The sequence below is a fragment of the Ceratotherium simum genome, chromosome 6, assembly GCF_057802395.1.
Source record: "Ceratotherium simum simum isolate JZ-2026a chromosome 6, ASM5780239v1, whole genome shotgun sequence".
NCBI lineage: Eukaryota > Metazoa > Chordata > Mammalia > Perissodactyla > Rhinocerotidae > Ceratotherium > Ceratotherium simum.
The window spans coordinates 63,927,438-63,953,436 of NC_141905.1; the positions used below are offsets into that span (position 1 = coordinate 63,927,438).

Here is a 25,999-nt window from a genome sequence, read left to right on the forward strand (position 1 = left end):
TTAACTGCCTTCCACAACCTCAGTTCCCAGCTCTGCATGGCCCCATCTGTTCAGTGACATCACTCCCTGACCCAAACATACTGTCGATTCTTACATGGGAAGCGGAGATGTCCTGGGAAACACTTGGTCCGTAAAAAGAGAGGAAATGATCATTTCAAGGGAACTGGACAGGACTTCTTTTGTATTTTCACATGGAACAAGTTACTGTCAATCTTAAAACCCAAAATCTTTCTTCCTTTTTGCCAGACCATTAATAGCTGCTTTTCAAAAGTGCTTGCTTAGTCAGAATCTCACCAATAATAAGATACCATTTAATGAGGGCTTGTTGTGTGCCAGGAACTGGCCTAAGAACTTTGTGTGGATGATCTCATTTAATTCTCCAGACAACCATGAAGTAGATACTGTTATTATCCTCACTTTAAAAATAAGGAAACTGAGGCCCGTGGAGGTTAACTAACTTGCCCAAAGTTGCATAGCTAGTTAGTGGCTGAGCCAGGCTTTGAACAAGAGCCTCTAACTCAGAGCTCCAGTGCTAACCACCTCGCCATACTGCCTGCAGTGGGTCCCCAATCACTTTAGCAACACCCCTGGCTTGTTGCCAGTAAGTCCTACATCTTTAATCTTGGACATCAGTGGTCTGAGCTAAGATTTGATGTTTCATCTAAAATCCAAAGCCAAGAAATCACCTGCCTGGCTCTCAGAGCAGAGAGTGTCATCTGTTGAAAGCAGTGCCAACTCTAACTGAAGACCAGAGAAGAGAACCCCTGAAACTTAGCCTGCAACATCTGAGAAAAGAGGTTAGGAAGGTGGACTTGATAATAGGCACTGGGATGCACAAATGGACATCTGTCCCCAGAGCAATATGACGACATGGTGAACCAAGTCCTCCAAAAAGAGCTTTCTTGAAACGGCAGGGGAAGATGCTTGCTGAGCCAGATAATACAAAAGGAACAACTCTCCCATAGGCTCCCACCTCTCTGGTCAGGAACCAGACTCCTCGGTTTACCTCCTCCTCAGCCTGAGCCCAGGCCCATTTACCCGACTATAAAGAAACCCAAAGTTCAGAGCTATTGGTGATAAAGACAGAAAGAGTAGCCTGCAGCTGACATTAGCATGAACCCCAGTCCCCTTCCAACAGGGAAATAAAAGGCATTTCAGAGATCATGTGCAGTCTAGGGCAGCAACCAACAGCCTGTTTTAATTGCCAAAATTAATGTTTTGAGCATTCTAAATGCTCCTTTAAGTGCCTAATTTGCAAATAAGATGCTGTCCTTCTGCTCTGGATGCCGAGCTGTTTCTTCTATCTCAAGTACAGGAGCAAAGCCGCTCAGATGGCGGGCCTCAGGCATCAAGGACACTGTGTTTACTTCCCAAGGTGCGAAGGATGGGAAGACAGGACAGGCAGAGATGAAAGGGGAACGTGTCACACAGACTCGGGAGCTCGGCTCAGTCAACCTTAGCCCCTTCTCATTAAGTTTGGGGAAGAAAGGGGGAGGGGCAGTCAGCCGTTCCTCGGAGACCACAGCAAACATTTGCCTCCTCGTGTCTGGAGATGGAGCATCACTTAAGAGGAAATGAACCCGGTTAAGGGTCACGTCCAGAGGAGGGATAAAAGGAAAAGCCACAATTCTCCTCACACCGACGGACACAATGACTTTAAGAAGGAAATCAAAGCTCAGGGCTGAGGGTGGAGGTGGGGCAGGGGGTGCGGCGGCCTTCCTGTGCCCCCAGACCCAGGCCTAGGGAGGCAGAGACCGGAGCAAACGTGGGAGGAGAGCGCGAAGCTTCCTTCTCCAGGGCAGGCCTCCGAAAGCTTCTCGGTCTGTGTGAGCGTGAGCGACCCGAGCCCCCAGCGAGGGCCGAGAAGATGCTCTTTCCCAACGGAGCTTCGCAGCAAGGGTTTGACGAATGCTCCCCCCACCATCCATCAAAGCTCAGGCGGACAGATGACTTCACCGCTGTAACAGACAAGGGCAGCCACTTGCCAACTCCAGTGCCAAAAAAAGAAAACGGGGGGGGGGGGAGCGCGGGGGGGGGGGCTGGAGGAGTAGAGAGGACGGACAGAAAAGGCTTCCTTGGAAATCACAGCCCTGTGAAGGAACTCAGCCGAGGGCTGCCCTGTGGGCACTTAGCTCCAGGACTTAACAGCGGGGAGGGGCGAGGGGCCACCCGGAGTCCCTCCCGGGAGTCCCTGGCCAGCCCCCCGCAGGGGTCGGTCGGGGCAGTACTCACATAGTGCTTGGAGGGGTTCCTCCGCTTCTCCACGTCCACCACGGTGGCATCTTGCACGCAGTAGGCGAGCATCTTCCCCCACAAAGCGAGTGGCGCCCCCCGGCGGCGTCACCTTCTCATCCCGGTAGGGCTCCGGCTCCTTCTCCCGCTCCCCGGGTCCCCGGGGTCACCCGCCACCCTGGCCCGGCGCGCCGCTGCCTGGGCTCCCGGCGCCCACAGGTACGGCCCCGGGGCAGGGACGGTGCCGCAGGGCACGCGGGCTCCGTGCGCCCCGGGCGGCTCCCCGTGGGCCTGCCGCGCGCCCCTTCCCTCGCGCGCCGCCGCCGCCGCCGCCGCCGCCGCCGCCGCTCTCCGGCTCGTCCGCCCGCTCTCTCCGCCGCCCGGTGGGTCCGGCGGGAACTGGCGGAGCAGAGGAGGGGCGGGGGTGTGTCCCGCCGGCGAGGGGACGGGGCGGGGGCCCCGGAGCCTGCTGTCAGCGCGCTGGGGAGGGGCCGACAGCGCCCCTTCGCCGCGCTCCGGCTCCGGGGGGCTCGGCGCTGGCGGAGGCTGTTGGCGCAGGAGGCGGAGGCAGGGCCGGGCAGGCAGGGAAGGGGAGGGAAGGGAAGGGAGGGGAGAGAGGGGAAGCGCGCGGGGAGGGGCTCCAAGCTCGGGGGAGGGGCGCGGGGCGGCGGGGAGGGGGCTGCAGCCTGGCCCGAGAGGCCGGGGCGGGCCGGCGCGCCCCCACCGAGCCGAGAGCGCAGCCAGCGGCCTGGCGCGACTCTGGGCTACTTCGTCGGGCACAGAAACTCAGGGTGGCTCCGGAGGGAGGAGGGGGCGGGGAGAAGTGAACCCAGTGTGTCCGCACCCTGGCCTTCGGTCTTGGAGCGGATTTGTGCCTTTTTGTCCCCACCTTTGCGTCCCCCTCCCACTCCTGTCCCCCAGATCTCTTTAATGAAAAGTAGTTTATTACCCTGCTGTTAGTGCCCAGGCTCCCCGAGGAGGAGACAGGAATGGAGAAGGGGCCAGCATTAAATCCTTCAAGTCAGAGACTCTTTTGATAAACCACCTGCCCCCCTGCGGGTCACAAAGGGTGAATCCTCCCCGGAAATGTGATCGATGCCCTGCCTGAGTCGTCCATCGATCTGGGCCTGTGTAACTAACCTGTGACATCATTTACCAGTGGGGTTACAAGACGGCCTAACACCACTGCCTTAAACCCAGGGCTCCCCTGGGACCTTCCCCAGGCGGGGTGAGGAGGCAAGGGAGCACACAATGGTGGGAAAATCCAGTGGGTTGGGGGCCAGCTCATCATTGGCCCCAGGCTCTGGCTTTCTCACCACCTCTCCCTCTGGTCTGGAAAACCGAATTTCCAAGCCACTTGTCAGTCCTTGGACTTGGAGCACAATTACTATTTAATTCAATTTACACCCCTATCCCCCACCCAGCACCCCCTCTCTATTCAACATTTTTTTCTATTCTAAAAAGGCAGTGTTTTCACAACTAATCCTATTGTTTCACAGTTACAATAAAGCTTTGTGAACTGTGGACTAATGTGAAACATCTAAAATGGGGGCGAAGAGCTTTATGACTTTATTGTATTCATATTTTCTTCTCTGCAGTGTCAGAACCCTTGTACCAATCGAAGACTTTATTCACACATTTGCTTGGTACAGAGTATCCCACTATTCCTCCAACCTTCTTAGGGAAGGATGCTAGAAGAGCAAAATATGCCACTACCTAAATATCTGACCTTGAGCAAATCACTTAATGGCACAGGCATTAGGCTCACCATAATGTTCTCATTTGTAAAAAGTGGGTGCTGAACTAGATGGTCCTTTAAGATTCCTTCCTATATACATTCCAAACTCTTTGCAGTAGTTATTTCCATGGAGACATTTTTGAGTTCTCTGTTTTTCATAATTAGCATATATGGATTTTGACATTTAAAAATAAATATTTTTTAAAATTTCTTCTCTAAAGTTCTAGAATTTTAGGATCGATCAAGCACCTATTCTATGCTCATTTTACAAGGCATTAAGAGACAGAAGAGAGTGGGAGAATTCAGTTAGTGTTTGTGGAACTGAAAACTGAATCCAATAGACAGACGTGTGTCTCTTCCCTCAAAGAGCAGACACTCTAGTTGAGAAATGGGGATACCATTAAGACTGCATCTAATAAAATGTGCATTAGGACTCCAGAAAATGGAGGCCCAGAGTAATCAGGGAGAACTTCATGGAGGAGGCTGTCTCTGGGCTAGGCCTCAGAGGATGGGCAGAGTTTGGAGCACCCTGGAATACTCGGCCTCCTCTGAACCCCTCTGAGCCAGCAGCGCTTGCCCTGAGCTGCTTTGACATGTATGTATTTGTCCAGACCACACCTCATTTCCTCTGAAAGCACCTGGTGCACAAGGACTGGCTGTAAGTTATCTTGTACTTCTCTGCGCCCCTCATCTAGCCAAGAACGGCACCTTATACACAGTAGTAGTCACGCTACAAGAATCCATTGAATGAATGATCAGGGGAGAAGAAAAGGTGGAGTGAGGAGAAGTAATACATGCAACCTGAAGCCTGAACAAGCTGGGGACAGGCAGAGGACCAGGAGGACAGCATCCACTGGGGGAAGAGTCAGGGAAGGGGGTGAGGCACAGGAGAAGGAAATAAGGAGAAGGATGAGTGTGGGTGGTCCAGATTGTGAGGGATCTTGACACTAGGCACAGGGCTTCTCTATCAGAGAGATGATAGAAAACCATTGTAGATGCTGGAGCAGGCGTCTTGGGAGAAGGTGACCTGGCAATGATGCTCAGTGATGGGAAAGGAGGAAACAAGGCACCATGCCCTAAGCAAGGCCTGTTCCCCATGGGGTGGGGGGTGCACGGGAACCTGGGGCAGGCCCTCAGCACCGAGCTCCCCTCCAGGGAAGGCTGGGCTGTGGGAACCTGGGAGGACCTGGAATGAATCAAGACAGCCTGTGGGTTCATGGTAAAGGGATTCATAATGGCACCCAGCCACTCTTCCTCTGTGGGCCACAAGGCATTCTGGAAGAGCTGATTGAGCCTGAGAAGCCCCTGGTGAGAGGAGCTGGTGTTCAGCTGTTGGAGGGAAAGAAGAGGAGGAGGATTGGCTTGCCCTGGGTCCCTTTGTGAGTCAGAACAGTTGGCTCACCTAAGAGGCATCAGTGGTTTCCCGCTCACCTTCCTTCTTCTGGACTGGGATCCACACTGAACATGACCCTAAGCATAGAGATCTGGAGGAGAGAGGAAGGCTTCCATGCTCCCTTGCTATCCTAGTGACTCGGTGCTCACCTGCAAGGTGATGGCCTTCTTCCAGCCTAAGAAACCCTGGACAACCTGACATCTCTTAAATTCAGGGTCTTGAAGCACAACTTGAGTACTCCCAACTTCCAAGTGCTCTTGAATTACTTCAGTTGGAGGGAGCAACTGAGCATCAGCCCCGACCCCAAGCCCATGGTGCTGAGATCTCTGGGGATTAATTGGGCAGAAGTTATTTATACCTGTGGGAAAAAATCTCTTTTCCCTCTGGAAGCCGTATACCCAAGAGGCTTTAAGTATAAAATGGCACAGGCTCTCCTTTCTTCCCCGGGTACATTTCAACCTCACGTAGATTTCCTTCCCAAGGGCTTCAGGCATTCCCTTCTGCTCAACATACTCTTCGCTTAGGTTGTGCCTTCTAAACCAGTAAGAAGCCCACGATGGTCTCGAGGACTATGAACTTAGACACTGGCATCACCTTTCTCTCCTGACCCCCACTCAGCACCTCGGCCACCTGGCACACACACCCCACCCAGCACAGGGCTTTACACAGGCCAGGCACTCAATAAATGGCTGTCTTTTTAAATTAGTGGGATCTCAACAGATATTTGTAGGTGCTGCTGATGACAGTGACGCTTAAGAAGAGTTGAACTTAGTTCCGGTGCAGGACTTACCCAGCCTGGGTTCTCGTCCTGCCCAACCACAACCCAGCCTTGTGACCTTGAAGTCACTTCCCATCTCTGGGTCTCTGGTGATCTTTCTGGTTCCTTCCATGCCCTAGGATGGTGGATAACTATTATGTAAAGTGAGGTCTAACTGGACTATTACCCAGAGATGTGCAAATTGGAGTGAAATTTGGGGCCCTCTCCTGGCCAAAGTGATTTTAGCACCTTTACCTCCAGCAGCTGGCCCACTGTGTCCCTTTCAGTCCCTGGCTGTCCTCTGGCAGGGACAAGCAGGAGGGCCTGGCACAAATAACCTGCCAATTTATAGACTATAAGCAGTCCAGGGCACTCATGCTTCTCTCTTTCTTCTTCTCCTTCTATTTCTCTCTCTCTCTCTTTCAAATCAGGCTTAATAGAATTATGTTTGCAGAGTGTCTTGAGGATGGTTCCACCTGAATTTGGAGTAGACAGCAAGGCCAACTTCCATTTTCTCCAAAGGGAAGTAAATTGGTGGCCAGACTTCTCCTCTCTTTGGTTGCTGGGAATGAGACCAGCAGGAGGCACCAGCACTGCCCTGTCTGCTGAGCCCCACTGTTCACTAATTGCAGCCATAATAACAGACTCCTCCTGCTTGCCAAACCACCAGGTAGTGGAAACCGCCTCTGTCTGACTCCCAACACAGTAAGTTCATCAGCAAAATCTCAACGGGCTTCTTTACCTGGTGCCTCCCATCTCTCAGCCTCCTGTCTTAGCCTTGACTCTGATGACGGTCCTTAGGTAGCAGAATTTTTTGATCGAACCACTTCAAGTTCCAGCCTTAGCACATGACCATGCCCCTGGAGTACCAGAGGGAAATCTGGTAACTGGCATGGCCAAAGAGGCCAAGGATAAATTAGATTAACAGAAGAAAAAATATTATTCCGTAACTCCAGGCTGCATCCCTAACACTGACCACACATCTGGTCCCCAAACTAGCACATTGTGTGTTAAGACCCTCAGAGATGAGAGTGTGGATGGTTTCATACATCTATCTCAACTACTGAACATGCCCTCAAGTATTCCTGCCTTGTAGGGGGTTACCAGCATCATCTTGGTATAAGATTAGTCTGTATAGTTCCATTTAACCATAAGCCACCACAGATTTTCTTTTTCAAAATCCCCTGGGTTTTCCAGAAGCCAGCAAACCCTGAGTTGGCCATTGGATGACAAAAAGAACATTAACAAAAAAAAAAAATCCCTTGGGGAATTCAAAGCCAGTTTCTTTAAATAGCCTGAAGCCACAAATAATCCAAAATATGAGTCTGGTTTTGGTTTGACGCCCCCCCCCCTTTTTTTTCCAGTTCTCTATTCAGAAATGTCATAGAAATTACTGTTCCTCATCTGTTTGAATCCATATGTCTATTTCAGGTGAAAGATTCAAGACTCTCAAAGTCAAGTCTGGCTCCAGCTCACATCCTGCCCTCTCTGTCTTGAGCAGAAAGTACCTCCATAGTTGGTTCATTTCTTACCCAACAGGCTAGAGCAGGCAGAGGAAGCCTTAGTAGGCTGGCTTTTCCTGCCTCAGTGAATCAGGCTGGGATTTGGAGTGTCATCAACAAGGTGTTGCCCCAGGCAGATTACTGTGATCACTTTGATTAATTTTACCACCTAATATATGAATAGTGCATGTCTTAGTTAAGACTCTGCTTTACAGGTACTAGAAATTGAGCTGAGCCAGCTGAAAAAAGGAGAGGGCTTTATTTCCAATATGCAGTGGTGTCTCATTACCACAGACATCTGGGCTTCTCAGAGGAGAACCAGGAAGTAGCAAACCTTTGAGAACGTGATAATTTTCTCCATCTCTTATCTCTGCTTAGCACTGTGTCTGTTTTATTCTTCTCCATCTGCAGACTGTTTTTCTGTTTCTTCACCCACGTAGCAGGAGTCCCCCACCACCCAAGTGTCTACCAGTCCCTCAATTCCAGACACATCTGAGACTCATTGGCTGCCTCTGGAGTCCAGATCCCAGTTCCCAGGAAAAACAATCTGATTGGCTCAGCTCTGGTCACATGTCCACCTTGACTCAATCAATTATTATGAGGCGGAGTCATTAGTACCAAGGTGACTATCATGAATCAACCCATTGGGTTGGGGAATTAATTCTAAGAAAGAGGGCTGATATGAGTGGCCCACACACCCCAAAATACACCTAAATTATTGTGTACTTTTTCAAGGACTTCATTCCTTTATTTATTCACTCAATGAATATGTGTTAAGTTACCAACATGTGTCACCCACTCTGCTAGGAACTGGGGCTACACTTTGGGCAAACCAGACAAGGTCCTTGTCCTCAGGGATATTTATCACCTTTGGAGAAGATACTCATTGTTTTAAAAATCATAAAAACAAATGTGAAACTATAATTATGACAAATGTTATCAAGGGGTGGGGCAAACACGTGCTAAAGTATGAATGATGGCAATCCCTGGGGGTGGGAATATAAAGTTTTAAATTTTAAAAATGTATTTAAAATTTTAAAAATTCTATAGTGCACATGTCCTTCTGTAAAGTGTTTTTTTTTAATTTGCTTTTTTTTTTTTGCTGAGGAAGATTCGCCCTGAGCTAACATCTGTTGCCAATCTTCCTCTTTTCTGCTTGAGGAAGATTCACCCTGAGCTAACATCCGTTCCAACCTTCCTCTGTTTTGTATGTGGGTCGCCGCCACAGCATGGCCATTGATAGACGAGTGGTGTAGGTCTGCGCCCAGGAACCAAACGTGGGCCAGCAAAGCAGAGCATGCTGAACTTAACCACTGGCCATGGGTCTGGCCGCTTTAATTTGCATTTTGAAAGGACCACTATGGTCCCTCGGTGAAGGGGCCTGGTGGGTGAGGAGGAAAGTCAGAAGTTCTGCCAGGGAGGACAAGAGATGATGATGGGTGGGACTAGGATGATGTCCTGGGATGGAGTGAAGGAAACGGTAGAAGGTAGAGTGGCCTCTCTTTGTCAGGGATGAGGGAGCGGAGGTGCTAAGAACAATTGTAGGTTCTTGGCCTGCATAATTGGGAGACGGTGGTGCTACTCAAGTTTTCTACATTTTTTTAGTCTGTAATATATGAGGCTGATCTAGTCAATAGCAAAAGTTCTCTTTGGCTATAATAATGACCATGATATAATAATAAAAGTAACAACAACAATAGCAATATCAGCAATGGTTTATTAAGCCCCTACTGTGTTGTGCCAGGAATTATGCTGAGTAAGCACTATGCTCATGTACTTATTCCACAAATGAGAACTTAGTCACAAACAAGAATGTCCTCCTTTGTGGAGCTCACAGGCTAGGTGGAGGAAACAATGAATTAGGTAAGGGAAAACCAAGACTTTTGGGCCCCTTCAATCTCTATTTTTTAAATATTTGTTTGGCATTTATTTAATGAGGGCTGGAAGAGAGAAACTTTTTAAAAGTGTACTTCTTTCTCTACATTCAAAGTAAGGCATTTATTACATGGACTGAAAGCAATATTTTCTTTTTTTTTTTTTTTTTTTTTAAAGATTTTATTTATTCAGTTTTTTCCCCCCAAAGCCCCAGTAGACAGTTGTATGTCATAGGTTCACATCCTTCTAGTTGCTGTACGTGGGACCCGGCCTCGTGTTGGAGGGAGAAGTGGTGCCTCGGGGCGCTCCCGGGATCGAACCCGGGTCGCCAGCATCAGAGCGCGAGCACTTAACCGCCAAGCCACAGAGCCGGCCCTCTTTTTTTTTTAAAAGATTTTTATTTATTTTATTTTTCCCCCCAAAGCCCCAGTGGATAGTTGTATGTCGTAGCTGCACATCCTTCTAGTTGCTGTATGTGGGACTCGGCCTCAGGATGAACGGAGAAGCGGTGTCTCGATGCGCACCCGGGATCCGAACCCGGGCCACCAGCATCGCAGCGCGCGCACTTAACCACCAAGCCACAGGGCCGGCCCTAATATTTTCTGAGTCATCTTTTATTTCATGGTTTTTCATACCTGGATAATGTCACTCACCTGCTTGCTACGAGTAAAAGTAACTTATGTGGATATAGCTTCAAACTCTTAAAAGATATTTTTATTTTTATTTAATTTTTTTTTGGTGAGGAAGACAGTCCCTGAACTAACATCTGTCCCAGTCTTCCTCTATTTTGTATATGAGATGCCACCACAGCATGGCTTGATGAGTGGTGTGTAGGTCTGTGCCTGGGATCTGAACCTGCAAACCCTGGGCTGCCGAAGTGGAGTGCGCGAACTTAACCACTATGCCACCGGGGTGGCCATGTTAAAAGATATTTTGATTTTAAGAGGTTTGTTTGTTTGTTTGTTTGTTTTAACTTTCATGGAGGTCAGATGTTTCCTATTTTTCTGGAGTTCTTGTTGTTTTGTCTTTAATTTTGGGGGTGGGGAGAAGAGGAAGTTTTCTGAATAGTTCACTTCTTGGGAGGCATATTAAAAGTTTTGAACTTAGTTAAAAACAAATCATTCTTGGGGCCGGCCTGGTGGCATAGCGGTTAAGTGCCTGTGCTCTGCATCGGCGGCCTGGGGTTCGCAGGTTCGGATCCCGGGCACACACCAACGCACCACTTGTCAAGCCATGCTGTAGCAGCATCCCATATAAAGTAGAGGAAGATGGGCATGGATGTTAGCCCAGGGCCAATATTCCTCAGCAAGAAGAGGAAGATTGGCATCTGAAGTTAGCTCAGGGCCGATCTTCATCACAAAAAAAAACCACAAATCATTCTTTCCGAGGAACTAGCACGAGGCCGTGCATTACTGCATATTCACCTTGCAGCTGGGGGTGACTACTGCTGACCTACAGGGCTGTCTGCTGGCAGGGTCAGGGCAGGCCCAGCCCAGTCTACAAGCACACAGCATCCTGCATGGGCACACTGCAAGAACACTCCATGGAGATGGGAGGTGCCAGTGACGAGGGATTTTGAATTCCCACTTGAGGATGCTGTTTATTGTAGTAGGAACTGGACCATTTGTGCCAGGAGATCCTCGGGAAATCCCACTCTTCCAGGCCAAAACTCTTAGCCATTTATCTACCCTGCTTAACACATGAGGGGTCGCCACTGCTCAGATGTTTAGAAACAAAATAGAAAAATCTCACCAATGGATAGTCAAGAAACCATGTAGATAATGTCTGACTACTAATTCATGATATTACTAAAACATAAGAATGCCAGCTCTATAAACATAGGGATGTTGGTCTATTTTCTCACCATGACACACCCCTGTGCTGAGAACAATGTCTGACACATAACAAGTTTTCACTAAATGTTTGTTAAATGAATTATGATAGTAAATATTTTCAACTTTTTGGGCCCTTTGATCTCTGTTGCAACTACTCAACTCTGTATAGTATGCCTTTACTGTGACCCCGCAATTTCACTCCTAGGTATAGATCCAAGAGAAATTAGTGCCTATGTCCACCAAAAAACTATACAAAAGATATTTATAGTGGCATTATTCATAATAACTCAAAACTGAAAGCCACCCTAATGTCCACCAATGCTGAGTAGATCAGTAAATGGTGTTCCATTCATACAATAAAATACTAGACACCAATGATAAAGAACAAACCACTACTACATGAAACAGACTGGCTGAAGCTCACAGACACAATGTTGAGCAAAAAAAGACAGACTCAGAGGGCGCATACTGTATGATTTCATTTATACAAAGTTCAAAACAGCCAAAATTAATTTATGGTGCTAGAGGTCATATTAGTGGTTGCCTCTGAGAAGGATGATCTGGGAGGGGGCACAAAGAACTGTGGTGTGCTGGAAACAGTCTCCATCTTGATCTGGGTGGAGGTTTTCAGCTGTGCACTACAGTTGTGCACTTCAGTGTATGTATGTTATGCCTTGCTATGGACTGAATGTCTGTGTCTCCCAAAGTTCATTTGTTGAAATCCTAATCCCCAATGTGATGGTATTGGAGATGGAGTCTTTTGGAGGTAATTGGGTCATGAGGGTGGATCCTCACGATGGGATTAGTGCCCTTATAAGAAGAGACACAAGAAATCATATTTTCTCTCCACCCCACCATGTAAAGAAATGAGGAAGAGGGCCCTCACCAGAACCCATCCATGCTGGCACCCTGATCTCGGACTTACCAGCCTCCAGAACTGTGAGAAATAAATGTCTGTTGTTTACACCACCCAGTCTACAATATTCTTACTATAGTAACCAGAATTGACTAAGACATACCTCAATAAAAAATTAAAAAATGAGTGATAAAACTAAACAAATCAGCCCAGATAAATCTCCATAAGATTCTGGTGAGTCAAAACAATGCAAGTTGCAGAAGGATATTAACAGTATACCATTTATGTAAATGTTAAAAATAAAAAACAATATTATACATAATGTACATATGTTTAGGGATATATACGTCTGTGGTTAAAGTATTAAAATGGACAGGAAGGATACACACCAACTTCAGGATAGTGGTTACCTCTGGTGAGAGAAGAGAACCAGAAGATTCTGTAATTGTAGTAATACGTCTTTTAAAAAGTAATTGAATGTGGTAAAATGCTAATATTTGTTAAAATTAGGTGGTGAGAACTTATTTTTCATATTGTTCTCTGTACTGTGAGGTATGCTTGAAATATTCATGATTTTTAAATAATTTATTGAAAATGAAAATGTAAAATTAATCAGTGGGAACAACGAATGTGCTTTGATAAGCATAGAAACCAGAATTTTGTGGTTATGGATGTCAGTTCCAGTTTTATATCAGTGTCAGCAATCTATTTCTATATTTCATTATTGTTGCACAGCATCAAGTCTTGATTCTCATGAAGACAGTCCTCACAAATATGATAGTCTTGAAGCAATTTGTCTTGCAGTATTCTGACACTCTTCAATGAAACTGATCCAGAAGCTTAAAAGAAGAGCAATAAGAATTTTCTGTTTCTGGGCTGGCCCCGTGGCTTAGTGGTTAAGTCTGCGCGCTCCGCTGCTGGCGGCCCGGGTTCGGATCCCGGGCGCGCACCGACGCACCGCTTCTCCGGCCATGCTGAGGCCGCGTCCCACATACAGCAACTAGAAGGATGTGCAGCTGTGACATACAGCTATCTACTGGGGCTTTGAGGGAAAAATAAATAAATAAATAAAATTAAAAAAAAAATAAGAATTTTCTGTTTCAAAGTTATACTACTAATAACACCTATGACTGCTCAAATTCTTAAATTAATTCCATTTCAAGGTCAATGAAGGGTTCCTCTGCTAGTTTTTAGCTTCACTGTTCACCAAAAAATACTTTTCAGATATACTTTTTAATCTTATAAGACGTTCAACGATGCCATTTAAAAAATCTGATATCTTAGAGTCTTAAGGTGTCAGATATCTTGCAAAATTTCAAATCAGAATTATTTTTTAATATGGAGCTGTGACTTGATTTTGATTTTGTTGCTAACACTTTCTTAAGTTGTTAATAGAATAAAATCTCAGTACTGCAAAGCAGTGTCAGCTCGCTCAGGTTTGTAAAAGCACCAGCTGCAGCATTCAAGTTAAATTGAATCCATTTAAATAAAAGAAGTATTTAGCTAATAACAGGTTTTCTTTAACCAGATAGAGAGTAATTTCTTGTGGTAATTTCTTTTCTCAATTGAAATGGTCATACTAGCATCTTGCTCTGGCCTGAACAGTAAAAGGTAAATTTTGGATCTCACTGCCCATCTTATTACATTAACCCTAAGATGTCTGAAAAGTCCTCAGTGTGAAGACTACGCCTCAGCACCATTGAGATGACATATACAATGTATTTTAAGATGCTGTCTTCTTGATAATAGCTAATGCTGGATGTGTGTATCATATAATGACGATTTAACCCTGGTACAGGCACAACTTAATAGAAGCCACTTCTCTCTCATTTTCCCCCATCGTTTTCTTACCGTTTGAATGTCATTATCACATTTTTGTCAACATTTCATAGCACGATAAAAAAATCTTCCTTGTAACAGCTTTTCTGAATGCATACATGGCAAAGGAGTGTGGTGGGGAAAGAGTGTGGGTCTGGATTTGGATTCTGTCTACCATTATTCTTTGTGCAATCTTTGCACGTTGTTTAACCTTTCTAAGCTTCAGTTTCTTGTCTATAAAATGGAGATAATAATGCTTACCTTATGGGGTCATTGTCAGGTGAACACGAGATAATTCATGTGAAATAGCACAGTGTGGGCACAGGGTAAATCCCAGTATATGTTAGCCATTATTATTATTCATTATTATTACTATTATTATTTACTAAAATAAGCACCATTTGTCCTCTGGTCTTGCTGGTTTGTAAAGATCGTACATAACTTTAATCTTCAAACATCAAGCAAGTTGGATTCATTCATTCATTCAATAACTATTGAGAACTTACTCTGGGAATAAGATATACCAGAGCCCTGCCCTCAGGGAACTTGCATTTCCAGTGTGATCTGTGCACGTGCAAATCCCTCTCTGGACAGAGTGATCAGGCAGTGGTTCTTGATGCTGTTTCACAGCAGCCTGCTCCTTCAATGTTCTTGTTGCCCGATTATTAATAGGTCTTATTAATAATAGCTTCAAGTTTCCTAAGCTTTTCCTTAATAGTATGTTCTCCTTCAAGTGCAATGTGTTATGTGTGGCACTGTGAGTGCATTTTCATCACCAGACTTCTTTGCATATGTTTTTACAAAAACATTAAGCTGTTCATTTTCCATGGAATGAAATGGAAAGCCTTGTTTTCATGCTCTACTTTGTTTAGTCACAAATGGCATTGCCACTTGGCAGGGTCTGTAAAACTAATTTGCGAAATTTACTACACAAAACATATTTAGGACTTGGGTAATTTTTATTGCCATAAAAGATGACTCCCCAAAACAACTAAATAACTTTGTGCTCTCTTGTCTTTGAGTGGCTTTGCATGAGCATTTTCGGCACATTGCTGCCATAAACTATTGTCAGTGAGGATGATGCTTTGAAGAATTGTTCTGAGGTAGGATATCTGATATCTTGGTCCTGATTAAACTCATCACACCCATCATCAAACTTTCTTCTTAAATGTCTTGTTTTTACCTGTGAAATCCATTTTTAGTTTGAAGGGTAATTAAGTCCACTTGAAGAAAATATACATTAGCGATTCAGGCACTCATATCTAATAACTATAGTAGGATAGTGCCTCAATGAGAAGTATAACATATAAATTAGTCATCGCAGGACTGACTATTGAACTATAATGTGTACATTAGCCCTGTGGTCACCAATGTGTTTCCATTTGGAATTACAACACATCTGGATGTGGGTATTATTTATTATTTGAGTTTTAAACATAGTTTTGGAAAATTAATTCTTACAGTATAACGTGTAACAGGATCCCTTCTATGTAAAGAGATATACAGATGTGTTTCAGGCACTGTCAGTGCCCTGCTCGTTTCCCCTCGGTCCACCCCAGAGATCCGCAGCTTCAGTGGGGTTTCCTTACACAATGGCAGCCCCGCCCTCAAGCACCTGTGTCTCTCTGAGGGCTTACTCTGGCTGTGTGCTGCTGGGGGCAACCTGCAACCAATGAGGGACTGGAGTTGGTGGATAAATCCCCCAACTTCCTTGTCCCTTGGACAATTCTGAGGTGTGTTCTACACAGGCTCTCAGGGGGCACCATGGGATTGAGCCCCACTTGCCTAAAATGCTAACCTGTTCATTACGTACCTTCATTGGCTTTCTCCCTTTCCTCACTTCCCCACTCCCTCACCATGCTTCTTTGGATCATGTCCCTCCAAAATTACTGGCATCCAAATCATTGCCATGGGACTGCTTTGAGGGAGCCCACAGTTCGACACTATGTAACACATATCAAATGACGTGGAAGGATTCACACCTGATAAGGGTCTAGTAGGCACAAATTGAAGTGGCTTCCAGCTCACAATAGTTCTCCACTGACCACATATATGCTACCTTTATCCTTTTGCGGAATTGTTCTCCTCCCAAAGGGAACTGCCTCCCTGGGCAAAGTGATTGGTTGAGGTTGGGCATCTGATCCAAGCCATTAATAATACCCCACACCCTGGCAATTGTGATTGGTCCATGGAGCAAATGTAACCCACACTGGACTAATCAGAGACCATTCCTGGGATTTTTCTAACTGCTGCTACGGGAAGGGAACTTCTTTCCTCACAGAGCTATGAAGCTATGAGTCCAGAGCTGACCTCAGCCATCCCTCTCACCACCCAGAGAAGCCTGCTCACCATGAGAGGGTACACAGTGAATTCTCAGAGGGAGGTGAGAGTGACAAGAGCATCTTCATGGCACTTGAATCCCTAGGGCAGCTGATCCTAAACCAGCTCCCTTCTGTCCCTCCCCACAGTTTGGTTATGTATGCTTCCCTATACCTTACCATGTTGGCATAAGCTAGCTAAAGTATTTATTATTTACAACCAAAGAAGCCTACTTATAGATGTTTTACTCTGGGGCAGAAAGTCAGATTGGGATTGAGGGTGTGGAGCAGGAGGATCACTTTTCGGAGACTGTGTTTTTCAGTTTTACAATTTCCATTTGATTCTTTTTTACAGTTTCCAGATCTCTCCTGAATTTCTCATGCCTTCACCCAATATATGCATCTTTTACTGCAGACTTGCTAACATATTTATCAAAGTTACTTTAAAGTCCTTGTCTGCTAATTCTGACATCTGGGTTGTTTGTGAGTCTGTTTCTATTGACTGGTTTATCTCTTGATTGTGGGTCACATTTTTCTTTTTATTCACATACGTAGTAATTTTTGTAGAGTGAACATTGTGAATATGTTCTAGAGATTGGACTCTGGTATCTTCTTCGGACGAGCATTTTCTTGCAGTAGGCAGGGAAATTACTGGTGGATCACATGACTGAAAACTTGCTTTTAGGTTTTGGTAGGATGAGTCTATTTTAGTTTTAACCTCAGTGCTAGGGTGAATGCCTTAGTCAGAGATGTAGTCTTTACTCTTAGACTGTGGCCCTTCCATGGTTTCAATTGTAAGCTTGAGCTGTTTACCAAACCCCTATAACTTGGTGAGACTTTCAACTCCAAACTCTGTCTCCCCTGTGATGGGCAATTGCTGAAATCTGCTCAATCTTTCAGCCATCAGCTGTTGTTTCCCCTTGGACTCTTTGGAGTCTCACCTGGACATGTACACTTCAAGGGTCAGCCAAGGATTTGAGAATTTATACACATATTTGGGGGCTTCCCAGTCTGTGACTCTCTCCTTTACAGAATTTTCTCCTCAATTTTCAGCCATTCTAGTTGTAAACTCCTTCTCAGAATCATCAGGCCAATACGCCTGTGGCTTTAGTTCCTCAATGACCCCCACCCTGTGCAAGCTGACTGTGGTTCTCAAAGTGTGGTCCTTGGACCAGTAGCATTAGCATCACGGGGGAACTGGTTAGAAATGCAAAATTTTGGGCCCCACCGGAGACCTAGTGAATCAGAAACTCTGGGAGTGGAGCCCAGCAATCTACATTTTAACAAGCTCTCCAGAGATTCTAATCTACACCAAAGCTTGAGAACGCCTGCCTTAGGGGAAAAGCTATACAAATGCGGGTCTCACCCAGAGTGGTTCCCTTTCTTTCCTGTCTGGATGCTCTCCAGTGCCATCAAATAGGCTTTTTGGTGGTGGTGGTGGTGGTGGGGGCGGTTGTCCAGAATTCATAATTATTATTTGTAGAGGGATCAGCCTTAAACAAGCTACTCTGTCAGATGGGAATTTGGACATTCACTTTTTAGTATATATTCTATACTATATACTGTTTGATCCCCCCCCAAGCATATACATTCTTTGTAATTTTAAAAATAAATTTAAAATATTTTAAATTGAGATTTGAATACAATGTTTGTGAAACTCTGGAAACACCTTATAGCTTTATGGAACACAGCTTGAAAATCTCTAGTTTAAACCATATGATTGACAGTATGGTTTGGAATTAGCTTCAACCATGCATACGAGTATCTCCATGGCAACTGTCACCATAGCATCAGGCCTACAACAGAGGTGGTAAATGAGCTTGTGCAGAGTGGAGAGGAACGCAGTGTGGTATCTTCCTGGTCCCCATTCCAAGAAACCCCAGAGACCTGCCTTGCACCTTGATAGAAGAAGCCTGCAGGTAGTGACCAGAAGAAAATGACCTCTTTGCTAAGAGCAGCCACATTTCCCACATTCCAACCTGCTTTCAGGAGGCTCTTCTTAACTCCCGTGGGTCGGATTCATACCAGCTTTGGTTCATCACGCCTCACATGTTAACCTCATCTGCTCACATTCCCCAAAGTGCAGAGGGTCGCTCTTCCTCCGTGAGAAGCAGAGACTCTCCCTCAAGAGGAAATTTACCTTACGTTTTGCAGTAAGACCTATGGAATGGAGAGAAAGTACATCTAAAAAATCACTCCAGCCTTCTCCCCATCCACCTGAGACAGACCCAGTGGTGTTTCATCCACTAGGGAGCAGGCACTGGGCAGTGCTTCTCCAAATTTTCTTTTTTCTTTCTTGTTTTTTTTTTTTTTGAGGAAGATTGGCCCTGAGCCAACATCTGTTGCCAATCTTCCTCTTTTTTTTTCTTTTTTGTTTCTCCCAAAAGGCCCCAGTACATAGTTGTATATCTTAGTTGTAGGTCCTTCTAGTTATTTTATGTGGGATGCCACCTCAGCATGGCTTGATAAGAGATGAGTATGTCTGCGCCCAGGACCCAAATCAGCCAACCCTGGGCGGCCCAGGCAGAATGTGCGTACTTAACCACTGTGCCACCAGGCCAGCCCCAATGCTTCTCCAACTTTAATGTGCACATGAGTCCCCTGGGGATCTTGTTAAAGTGTAAATCCTGATTTAGTAGGTGTTATGGGCTGAGCTGTGTCCCCTCAAAAGTCCTATGCTGTACCTCAGAATGTGACTATATTTGGAGACAGGTCTTTAAAGAGGTAATTAGGGTTAAATGAGGTCTTTGAGGTGGGTCCTAATCCAATGTGACTGGTCTCCTTACAAGAGGAGATTAGGACACAGATACACACAGAGAAAAGACCATGTGAAGACACAGGAAGAAGGCAGCCATCTACAAGCTAAGCAGAGGCCCCAGAAGAAACAAACCCTGCTGACACCTTGATCTTCTAGCCTCCAGAACTGTGAGAAAATAAATTTCTGCTGTTTAAGCCACCCAGTCTGTGGTACTTTGTTATGGCAGCCCCAGCAGACTAACACAGTAGGTCTGGGGAGGGAACTGAGATTTGGCATTTCTAACAAGCTCCTGGATGACGCTGATGCTGCTGGTCCAAGGTCCACACTTTGAGTAGCAAAGACCTGGAGAATCTGGTTCCTTTTTGTTTTATAGCATTGTCAGCAGCTTCCCAAGTCACCGGGCAGGTAGGGGAGGAGGACACTTTTTCTCAAACTCTGCGGTCTTTAAGATGGCTAAGGCAATTGTTCTCAGCCTTTTTATACTGGCAGCGCTTTCGAAATATTACAAATATGGCGGCACCTTCCGAGGGATGAGTCACAGGCTAGGTTATGTAAACGAATGAAGTGGGCAGGATATAACAACAGGGCATGATGGATGCAGTAGGTAACCCGGGCAGCTTGTCCCTCGTCTAAAGTGGGCAGCTGCTCCCCTGTCTCCAGGCCAGAATATGAGCTTAGTGTGGTCAGATTTCCCAAAATTTCAAGAGAAGTTAGAAATTTGGATTCTTACATTAAATCTCTAGATTTTTAAACTTCTAAATGTTGGCAACTCCGTCAATTTATTTTTGAAATGTAAGGCAAAGGAGCTCCTGAGGTTCTAGACACGTTCTTGATCTATATCTTGTTTTGGGAGTATACACAGTAAAAATTCATTAAGCAGTACAATTAAGATTTCTGCAGTCTACTACTTGTAAATTATGCCGCGATAAAAAATCTGCATGGGAATGCTGCACAGCAAGCTCAAGAGAGTTGTTACCTGTGGGGGTGGAGGCGGGGAAGGGATGGGGTTGGCTTTACTTGTATCTCTAACATTATGTTTCTTTAAAAAGATAGAGCTGAAGCAAATATGGGAAAATATTAACAGCTGTCTTATCTCAGTGGTATCTAGGTTTTCTGCTTTATTATTTTCTGTATGTTTGAAGTATTTCATAATTAAACATTTGTAGTATTAAAAAAATAAATCCTGAGTATACCAATACTGCATAGGCCAAACTAAACCCCTTGGAGGTTACTGAACCATTTTCTTGGTCTCCCTCTGGAACTGTACTGCTGTTTAGGTAGGAATGTTTGCTGCTCTGACCCAGCTTTCTTACATGCTTCAGTAAATACCTGCCCCCTCCTTGCCACGGGTGTGACGTGATATCACCCTACCCACTCAGCCCGTATGACCTTTATCACCAGCCTCAGCTGTCATAAAAATAAAGTTTATACATCAACCCAAATCTGCAGACACTCTGTGTTGGGTTCACAGTCCAGAGCCACCAGAGAACGGGCTTCTCTGATCCTGAAAGCAGTACAGCCTAGTGGTTAATCTCACAGGGTAGAAACTTGGCCCTTGCAGTTACTAGCTGCACACCCTTGGGCAAGTTAGTCTGAGCCTCAATTTCCTCATCTGCAAAGTGGGAATGATAACAGTACCTACATATTTGGGTTTCTGAGAAGATTTAAGTTTGCCGAGTGCTTGGTGCATTACAGTTCAATAATCATTAGCTATTATTAAGTACTTAACATTAGTGCAATTTTACTTTAAATATCTTTCTTACATCATGGATTAAGTCTGAAGCCACAGAGTTACTAAATTGGTAGCTGACCACCAAGCCTCAAAGGGAAAATACTTTCAACTCTGATGCAAGCAGCAAATGTGATCAAACACTGTCATGGCCGCCACTGCAGAAGCAGAGGCAGTCAAAACTCACTTTCTGCCTCCGAGGAACCAACCTGTTTCTGTCCTTCGTGAAGGACCCCAAACTACTAAAGCAAACTTTAATGGAAAAGAGAATTGTAGAAGCTCCAGGCTGGTTAATTTACTGGCTGCCTCAACCCTCAGGGGTAGGGCACCCGCCCCTCCCTTTGGACAGTGGTGTTGCCAGGGCAGCCTGGCTTGTTGACATTCAGGGTTGCTGTTTGGGGCTTGTTGCTCAAGGTAATCCTCCCAGGAACAGCACCCTGCTGGCGGCTTTGTAACCCAAAAAGGGCTTTAGCAGTGACTAATAAAGCTGTAAAGGATGCATACAGATCCAAGAAAATTCATTCCCTAAAGGAATATGATTTCAACTCCTTTTCAGTTGGTGCTTCTTTGCCTTTTAAGCCACAAGATTTAGTTTCTCTGTCTGAAAGTCCAGTTCTCCCATGCTGCATTCTCCAGAGAGACTGTTTTCTCTGGTAAATCACTGACACACGATTGGTGCCTGGAAGAGGGGAGAGGAGCTAATTACCCCGAGAGTACATTTCCTCTATGGGGCTTTCCTTGCATTTCAGGAGATGTACTCTTTCAGCACTTCTGCTGTCTCCAGTTCAGAGAGCCCCCTTTCCCTTCCGTTCATCTAAAACTCCTGCAGCACTTACTGTGCTCTGTCCTGCAGAACCTGGGAGTTTTCCTGGCCTTTTCCACCCTCCTTCACCCCTAAATTGGTTCCCTACCTGAGTTCTATTCCATCAGTGTCTCTGACCTCTCTCTCCCACCACTGTCCCAGTTCAGGCCCTCACACCCTTCCCTGGTTACCGCAGCAGACGCGTCTCTCTGGTCTACCTACCCCTGAGCTTGCCCTCATGCAATGCTCCTCCATTCTGCTGCCAAAACAGTCTTTCCAAAGTGTAAATCTGATGCCAGCTCTCAGCTTAACATCCTTTAATGCCACCCCTCCCCCACCCACACACTGTTTCCAGACTAAATGTTCCCAGTACTGCCAGAAATCTGGATTTTTATGTGAATTCCCCCATCCCTTTTTTTGTGTCTCTTTAAGAGTTATTATACTTTACACATTAAAAAATTATAAAACATTGCAATGTCTCCCACCCACTCCTGGCCCCCAATTCCCCATGTGAAGAGGCCACCCCAGTTACCAGTTTCTTCTGTAGCCTTTCAGACATACACACACACACACTCACACACACATACATACACTTTTTTTTTTTTTATAAATTCAATTTTTTTTTTTATTCCTTTTTTCTCCCCAAGGCCCCAGCAGACAGTTGTATGTCATAGCTGTACATCCTTTCTAGTTGCTGCATGTGGGACACCGCCTCAGCATGGCCGGACAAGCGGTGTGTCGGTGCACGCCTGGGATCTGAATCCGGGCCGCCAGTAGCGGAGTGCGTGCACCCAACCGCTAAGTCACGGGGCCGGCCCCATACACTACCTTTTTTATACAGATGGTAGGCCATCTTTTTTATGTAGGTATAAAATTTTAAAACTCTGAAGGTCAAACAAGATCCATTTGCATCCATGGGTTATGAGTCGTGTAGGCATGTGCTTAGATCCACATAACTGAAAGTTCCCTGAACACAGGGGCAGTGCTTTGTCTTGGCATGCCCCTCTATACCTGGCATGATGCCTTGCACACAGTTGGCACTCAACAAGTACACTGCCCAGCCATTGAAACATTTATTAAGCACCACTCTGTGCCTACTGCTGGGTCTGTCACAGACTTTGAGGTGAACTGTGATGTGAGCAACCTCTGAGGAAATATATGAGAACAGTTAGTTCTAAGTCTGGTTAAATGTCCAGCCCTGTGGAAACATAACCAGAACTCAGCTGGCTATAGGTTCAGAACCTGCCTACCTCCCATTTTTCCTGGTTACCCGGGTCTACAACAACAGGACAGAAACAGCAAATCACTCCCTGTTCTTGGGCTTGCCCTAACGGGGTGGCTGCTTGTGCTGACGGCCCAGCCCCGACAAGGCGCTGACACCGGCATTCCCAAGCCAGCTGTCATTCCCAGGAGCGGAGTTCCCATTTCTTGCCCTCCACCAGGTAAGGCAAGCCGGGACGGGACAGAAACCACAGGCACAGGCAGCTTGCTGACTCTTCTCGAGGCGCTGGGCTGGGCTGGGCTGGCTGCTGGAATGAGTAAGGCCTTTTCAAGCTTCTTCATGTTGGGAGAAGACTCACTTCTCGGGAGGTCTGGGACCCTCTCCTAAGTTAGATTCTATTCACTCACTTCCCTGTGTTCACAGGTCACCTCTGGCTGGTCAGCATGTAAGATGGTTGCAGGACAGGGTGAAATTTTCAGTTCATGATAAAGTGGACCCCACTGAAGAACTGTAACAAACTCATCACATTTCTCTCCCCCACCCTCTGGGCACTGATTTCCAATTGTTTCCATAGTGACACAGGAGGGTGGTTTCTGTGGGCAGCATGCTCCCGTGAGAGGGTCGTAAGCAATTTCCCTGGAACCATACTGTGATGTCATCCCTTTCTCTCCCACTCAAGGGACCATTCAGGAGGGAACATAACCTTGTTCTAAGATTCACCTTGAATTTATCTAATTATAGTGAGTATGAATCTTATTCCCAAAACTCAAGCGGACGAGACTTGTCATATTCCCTTTTTTCTTTATTTTAAGTTACCTCGGGCTTGGAAACCTCATCCTCTGGGCTGGCAGGAAAATAATACTGGTGGTGGTGGGGTGGGGCAGGCTCCCCTCTTCCCCGGGGATGTGTGAAAATCCAGGAGGTTATGGGGCCTGGGAAATGGGGACGGGTCTACTCTTCTCCTGAGAGCAAGGCTTCTGCTGATATCCCCAGCGTGTCCCTGCAGAGAAGGAGGCTGCGGCAGCTTCCGTTCCAAGCTTGGGAATCTTGGCTGAAGCTGGGAATCCTAGGCCAAGGCTCTAAGCCTCAGAGAGACACCACAAAGCCTCATCATGGAAGTTCTGCCATCCTGCCACCTGCTGCAGGCACCATAGGAAGCATGTTCCGGTCTGTGATGCCTGGAGTCCACTAATCTCCAATCACTCCCAGGCTTCCAGGATTCCAGAAAACAGAAGCCAGCTTGTCTGCACAAACAACTTCTGCATTCCGCCCCCAAACCAAATCTCCTTGAGGCAAGGCTGGCTTCTTTCTCAGAAAGAAGAAATAAAATACAGGAAAAACAAACCCCACGCTAATAGCTCAATATGTTATCCTACCACCTAATTTACATTAGAATAAACTAATCATTCACAAATTTCAGTACATCACAAAATTCAGGACTTGTCACAACTTAATTGTGCCACGCATCACAGCGTGTGCGACACCACCGTGGCTTTGCTCTAAAGTAGGGCTAAAAGATGGAAGGATGCTCTGTCCTCACCCTTGCTTTATTCCCTGCATTCACTGACTGGTGTCAGAACAAAAAAATGAAAACCCTTCTCTCTGAGGAAGCAATTTCTAGCCAAGATTATCGAAAGGGGTGTTGCTCAGTGCCCTAATTAACTGTCCCAAACCCAATCAATGATGAAAATGCAGGCATCACCTTATTATGATAATTAAGCTATGTTGGTTAAAGTGGAAGCAGCATTAAGACCATTTGTATTACTGAAGCTATCTTCTCCACGTAATTAGCACTTTCTTAAAAACAACCTTAGTTTTTCAAGTTCATCTGACTGGGGACAGAATCATTGAAGCAGAGCTGAATGGCGTCTGGTTTATGAGAGGTCTGAGTCAATAACATGGTGATTGGTTTTTAAAAGATCGTGGCCGGCATGTATTATTATATATAATATTTGGGCAGGCGTGTGGCCAAGCACTTAAAGTAGCAAATTGGGAACCTTGAGGTTTGAGTTCTTCAGGATGTTTATTCCAGCTGTGTACTAACTAGGACCTCGGCGGCCGGCCTCCAGGCTGGCTCTGCAGCTGATACCACTGCTAGAACACACGGCCTGGGCCATCCTCAGCCTCTGCTGGAAGCAATGGCTAATGTCCTGGACAGAGCTGCATCTGTCTAAAGGTTAGCCATCATGAACAGATGCTCACCACCACTCACACCTAAAGAAATATAAATGCAAACAAAAACCGAAAATCATTTTTACCCATCAGATGGACAGTGATTAACACTATTGATAATACAAAGCATGGGTAAGCTTGTGGGCAAACAGTAGACTCATAAATCACTGATAGGAGTATAAAATGGACTAGTCTTTTCAGTGGGTAATTGTCAAGGTCTATTCAAATTTTTAAACGTTCATGCCCTTTCTCCTGGCAGTTGCATCGCTAAAAATTTACCATACAAATATACTCACAAGTGTATGACAAGAAAAGAAAAACGTACAAGGATGTTTCCTGCAGAATTGGTTGCAATTGCAACAAACTGGAAACCAATTAAACGTTTCTCAATAGAGGTCTGGTTAAATACATTAAGGGAAAGCCATACAATGGAATTATGTGACCATTTAAAAGGATGCGGTCAATCTTGCATGCTCAAGTGGGAAAAAAAACCCTCTAAGATATAGTATTAAATAGAAAAAACAAGATGCATATAAAATGCTGACATATTTTTTTCTGGAAGATAGACAAAATATTAACATGGTCATTTTGCTAACATACCTATAATCTAAAAAAAATACAGAGTACCTGGGAAATGGTAGACCATTTTTTCCCCCTTCTTTGTACTTTTTGGTATTAAAACAATGTTTTTAAAGAATGAGGCTATATGTATATAAAAGTTGAAAGATGTCCGTGAGAGATTGTATTTTCCTAAAATGGCCAGAGCTATATTCCCGGTTCCACACTTCCTTCTAGAACCTTGTTACTCCCCATCAGGAGATGGTTTATTCCCTTCCTCTGGAAACTGGGTGGGACTTTGTGACAGCCTCAACAACTAGAATGCCATGGAATTGACACTGTGTGGCTTCTGGGGCTATGCACAAAATGGCCATACAGCTCTGTCTGGGTTGTGCTCTCTCTTGGGATGCCTGCTTAGAACCCAGCTACCATGT

At 45.6% G+C, this 25,999-nt stretch overlaps 1 protein-coding gene across 4 annotated transcripts in view; it reads right to left on the reverse strand.

Moving 5' to 3' along the window:
- The window catches only part of SH3PXD2A (SH3 and PX domains 2A), a 237,339-nt gene extending 234,609 nt beyond the window's left edge, over positions 1 to 2,730 (reverse strand). Inside the window, exon 1 of one of the 4 annotated variants that reach the window (XM_087432546.1) lies at positions 2,233 to 2,730. In XM_087432546.1, coding sequence (XP_087288672.1) covers positions 2,233 to 2,304 — 72 coding nt within the window. In that variant the 5' untranslated portion in view covers positions 2,305 to 2,730. The remainder of the gene's footprint in view (positions 1 to 2,232) is intronic. The other 3 variants (XM_087432544.1, XM_087432545.1, XM_087432543.1) reach the window with 3 other exon arrangements.
- Between the last annotated feature and the right edge of the window lie 23,269 nt (positions 2,731 to 25,999).